Genomic DNA, 5,741 nt, shown 5'->3' on the forward strand with positions numbered 1-5,741 from the left:
AAATAAAATTTCCCTACAGCGTTCACCTGGGATTATATAACATGATATTTTAATAGTTTGGACTTTTACAGACGTGTAGATAACAGTAATGTTTTTTTATTGCTTACATTATCTAGGGTACTTTACGATTTATGGATCGCAGATGCAATACTTATGTATTGCCTCTATCTGTATTGTACTATTAAGCCCTGCCTCTGGCTGCCGTGGCAACTCTTTGGCACCCTGCGATCTTATCATGGGGGTGGGGAGGGCGATTGAGGACAGAGTGTGTCCCCGTGGTTGCTATTGACTGCAGAGGGGTTAAACCGCTTGCATCAGAGTTATCTCCGATACCTGCCATTGCAGGGGGTGTCAGCTGTATGAAACAGCCAGCACCCACCACGTTTTTCTCACGGGTTGTCTCATTACAGACACTCTTTCATATGGGATTCCGCCTCCTGAAAAACCCAACAAACACCTGATTTTGACGGTGGAAGCGTCAGCCAGTCAGACATTTCCCCTGCAGCGGCCACTACAGGGGAAATTAAATATTATATGGCGGCCATTCAGATGATTGACTGTCCATGTAATACATGGATAGCTCGTGTCTGCCGGAGCAGCTCTCTTCTGGCTCATCGAGAGGGGTCATGATTGGGGGACTCCCCCTTCTATGACGTCTATATGCCTTGATAGGAAATATGGAAGGGGGTTGTTTTAAACCCCTTATAAAGGACCAGACACATTCTTTTTTCATCTTGGCATTCCAGACCATATAACTTTATTTTGCATCAACGCTGCTTAAAGGGTAACTAAACATTCAACAAACTTCTGACATGTCAGAAGTTTTGATTAGAGGGGGTCCGAGTACTGAGAAAGTCTGTGAGCCCGTACACCGGCTTTCTGGAAAAAGCCGAACAGAAACGAAGCGGCGGAGCGCTCACACGAGCGCTTCGTTTTAGCGATTGGTGGGGGTCTCAGTGCTCAGACCCGCACCAATCAAAACTTCTGCCATGTCACTATGACATGTCAGAAGTTTGTTGAACGTTTAGTTACACTTTAAGGCTTGAACTTTCTGCATATTGTGAGCATTTAATTTAATTACATTTTGGGGGTACAAGTTTAAAAAAAAAAAGTTTTCCTTTTTTCATTGCTGACCTAAACTAAGCATATATATGTATAGCATAGGTTGTTGTGTCTGGATACCAAATATGCGGGAGATTTTATATTGATTGTATTAAATAAAATTAATTTTATTTCAAATAGTATATATTTTTATTTAATAAAGCTTTCTTTTTCTTTTACATTTTTAAGTCTTATTAGGACAATTTTGAAGATAGCTGCTCGATATCAACAAACAAGAATATTCTATTCCTCACCTTTTTCAAGTTCTCTGCTTGCTGTCAGTGAATATAAATATTCTTATATACATCCAGATCATGTCCAACTTACAGAGGTGCATGGCTCGTTACAAGAAAGAGATGTATAAGATTAGAAAACATGGATGGTTTATTCCACAAGCCATATGTTGTGTCCGGTATCGCAGTCCTGCTCCATTCTAATCTCATACAATCCCTTTAACAAGCTGTGTACTTTTGTCCTGGAGAAGTGACCAGGATGCATCTGCAGACTACTGGATGAACATATAAGATACTATAATAAAGTCACAATACATTACCATACAATCTCACCTCCAGCAGAATACCTTTGGTGATATAATGTGTACACTTTCTCATGAGCGTCCATCAGAACCTGCAGGGATTGTGAATCTGTTATGTCTGTAGAAATATCAAATGTTATCCAGGTATGGGCCAAATCCCTGAATGAACGGAATGCAAATTCAGAATATTCTGCATAGGCATCAACAGGGCTGGTGCCAGATGTAGAAAGTCTATCGAGGTCGCTGCCATGTAAGATCATAATGGGTTGAATGTTGGCTCCATTCAGTTCCTGGAGAAGGGTCTTGTAACACTGCAGTTGTCCTTCATCCCTGTCCAGAGGGTTCCCCCTTAAGTCCAGCTGTACCTTGTAATGGGTGACACCATACTTTTGCAGGGTCTGGATCTGATGTCTCATGTTATGAAGAACCTCATTGTTGCATCCATCTCCATTGTTCGAACCTTCTACATTACTCCACAAGGGTCCACCAATGGCCATGAAGGCCTTCTCTGTTGGTTTGGAGATGCTATGACATAGTGAGGGAATGAGGACAAGGAGGACCCCTCTCCACACTGGTCCCATTGTCACCAAAGTGTTATACAACACATACACTAGTTAAGACATTTATACCATAACCAGGGCTGTAAAACAGACAATAACTCCTACACAGATAAGAAAACTGCTGAAAACTATTTATGGATAGATATGAGTTCATCGGGAATGTACAATCTATAATATTGTAAATAATTATCAGGTTCTAGTAAATTCTGAGCTGGGATAAGCGTAATATAGTTGCAGCGGGATGTATGTATAGTCCAACCTCTATACTCCCTGGCATGTGCCTGGTGTTCTCGCTTATGGAAAAAGCAGACCAGCAAATAAAGGGTGGAACGTACTGGGACATAAATGTCTCCATGGTTACAGACTACAAACCCAGTGTAGTCTGATCCTCCATTCAGGTGTTCCTTCCTCCACTCCCACTGTAGAAGAGGGGGTAGATGGAAGTGTAAGGCTGGGTTCACACGACCTATTTTCAGACGTAATGGAGGCGTTTTACGCCTCGAATTACGTCTGAAAAAACGGCTCCATTACTCCGACAAACATCTGCCCATTACTTTCAATGGGTCTTACGATGTTCTGTGCCGACGACCTGTCATTTTACGCATCGCTGTCAAAATACGGCGCGTAAAATTACAGCCTCGTCAAAAGAAGTGCAGGACACTTCTTGGGACGTAATTGGAACCGTTTTTCATTGACTCCAATGAAGAACAGCTCCAAATTACGTTCGAAAAAGACGCAGTGAAAAACGCCACTACATGCAATTACGTCTGAAATTCAGGAGCTGTTTTCTCCTGAAAACAGCTCCATAATTTCAGTCGTAATTGCCGTTATCGTGTGCACATACCCTAACACTCGACTGCAGGATTATGCGTTATCATGGAGACACATAGGTCTGCAAAGGAGGTGTATACACGTAACGGTACAAGATTTTTACAAAGTTGTTTCATTTTTTATTTTCGGTGCATTGGAGCAATACAGCAAAACTGGCTGAGAAAGTATACATACCCTTTAAGAGGAGGTCCTAAGAATAGGAGCCTCATTGATCGCTATTAACAGATTGGACAGAATCTAACGCCGTAGCCTTGCAGCACTGGGGTCCTGGGCTCGAATCCGTCTAACATAGAATCCGTATGTTCTCCCCGTGCTTGCACGGGTTTCCTCACACACTCCAAAAACATACTGATAAGATAGTTGGTTTTCTATAAAAATAGACTTTAGTATGTGCCTGGGAAGACTGTAAACCCCTTTGGGGACAGGGATTGATGTGAATGATGATAATCTCTGTACAGCCCAGCAGAATAAGTTGGCACTATATAAATCAGGGGTCTCAAGCACCCGGCCCCTGAGGCTGTCATCTGCGGCCCGCGGGACACAGAACCGCTAGTATCGGCTCTACCCCGGTACTCTGTGAAATCCCTGACATCGCTGTCCGTGTATGGACACGCCATGTCAGGGTCTTCCCCAGAGCCTGAGTCCCGGGCAGAGCGCTAGTACAGGTTCTGCTCTGGGAGTCTGTGGAAATCCCTGACATCACTGTCCATATATGGATAGTAAAGGGTTTCTTCCTATTTGCTTTGTTTGTCCACTGAGATCATGTGGAAAGTTTAGCTTTTTTTTTTTTATTGGTTTGTGGTGGTCTGTGGTGCAGTGCCTGTGGAGGGAAAATGCCCAACGCCAAGGTGCCATAACCTGCTAGCATGGGTGCTGTTGGACTCATGGATAGCCCCCTCTGCAGGTGCTGTGTTGCGGGGGCATTGGTTGCCATGCAATATTGCACCTAATAGACTAGGGTTTTACTTAAAAGAGGTTGTTGTGACAAGTGGGTGCATACAGTATGATCAAAATGTTTACTAAGAATCCCATGTTCATATATATATATATATATATATATATATATATATACACAGGGTGGGCCATTTATATGGATACACCTAAATAAAATGGGAATGGTTGGTGATATTAACTTCCTGTTTGTGGCACATTAGTATATGGGAGGGGGGAAACTTTTCAAGCTTTTCCCACTCTTCACACACTGATCGCAACACCGCAGAAGAAATGCCTCCCGATCTGACCCCCTTAGACTTTTATCTTTGGGGTCATCTGAAGGCAATTGTCTATGCTGTGAAGATACGAGATGTGCAGCAACTGAAACTACGGATACTGGAAGCCTGTGCTAGCATTTATTCTGCGGTGTTGCTATCAGTGTGTGAAGAGTGGGAGATGAGGGTTGCATTGACAATCCAACACAATGGGCAGCACTTTGAACACATTTTATAAGTGGTCAGAAACTTGTAAATAACTCATGAAAGAATAAAGTAACGTTAAAACCAAGCACACCATTGTTTTTCTTGTGAAATTCTCGATAAGTTTGATGTGTCACATGACCCTCTTCCCATTGAAAAAACGAAAGTTGGATACAAAATGGCCGACTTCAAAATGGCCACCATGGTCAACACCCAGCTTGAAAAGTTTCCCCCCTCCCATATACTAATGTGCCACAAACAGGAAGTTAATATCACCAACCATTCCCATTTTATTTAGGTGTATCCATATAAATGGCCCACCCTGTATATATATATATGTATATATATATAGTTTGCTTAGCTGCAATGGATCAGAACAAGTGGATGTGCTATCCAGGTTTTTCTCTACCTTGCTGGTTAGCAGTTCCCTAATATAATCTTATGTATAGATTTGTTTATGTTGCTTTATATCAGGGGTCTCAAACTCTGCCGGGTAGGTGGGCCACATATAGAAAAAACGTGATGTTTACGGCCCGCATTACTTTGAAATTTGATAAATTACAAACTTAGTTAATTAATTAGTTATTTGAACTCCTATAACACTATATTACTATATTACCATAACAATACTACATTACTATAATAATACCGCTAGGTTTAAACTTACCAGAAATTTGTGCGCTCTCTCAACGTGCTTATTTCAACAAACCTGTTTTACAATTTAAGTGTCGCTAAATGCAGTCCGGCAGCTCAGTTGGCAGCGTTCGGCACACACAAATGTCAAAATTAGGCAGCCCCTTTTTAGATTGTGCCGCGGTGCCCTCTGTGGATGCTGCCGCAGTGCCCGGCTCCCTGCAGTGTGCTCGGTCCGGGACTTGCGGCCGAAATACGTTTCATCCTTTACGGACCGAACATGCTGGTGTGAATCCAGCCTTACGGTCCTGTACAAGTTCCGAGTTGTATCACATGTCCTTCACATGCCGTATTATAGTGGTATTCCCCCGGAGGGACCATATGGAATGACACGGAGCTTACGGCTCTATCGTTTGGGACCGTACGCACTCCCATGCAGGTTCAGCCATGTGCATGAGGCCTAATAAAGCCGATCAGAAGAAAACCTTCCCACTATCACTCCCAGCAAATTTAGCAGCAGAATACGGGCCGATCCTCGTGCAGCGCTATGGCTACAGATTTTTATCTTTTGAGAAGTGCGATAGCAACGGTCAAGCAATATTTACAGTAATATTTATTTATTTTTAATGAAAAATGGAGGCTTTACCCATAGCAACCAATGAGATTACT

The 5,741-nt window shown here is 42.6% G+C and overlaps 1 protein-coding gene across 1 annotated transcript in view; it reads right to left on the reverse strand.

Annotated features, from left to right (window-relative positions):
• Positions 1–2,217, reverse strand: part of LOC142655281 (lactase/phlorizin hydrolase-like) — a 31,225-nt gene extending 29,008 nt beyond the window's left edge. Inside the window, 1 exon segment of the mRNA XM_075829225.1 lies at positions 1,668–2,217. Within this exon segment, the coding sequence (XP_075685340.1) occupies positions 1,668–2,217 (550 nt within the window).
• Positions 2,218–5,741: the final 3,524 nt, after the last annotated feature.

This window comes from Rhinoderma darwinii, chromosome 6 (genome assembly GCF_050947455.1).
Source record: "Rhinoderma darwinii isolate aRhiDar2 chromosome 6, aRhiDar2.hap1, whole genome shotgun sequence".
NCBI lineage: Eukaryota > Metazoa > Chordata > Amphibia > Anura > Rhinodermatidae > Rhinoderma > Rhinoderma darwinii.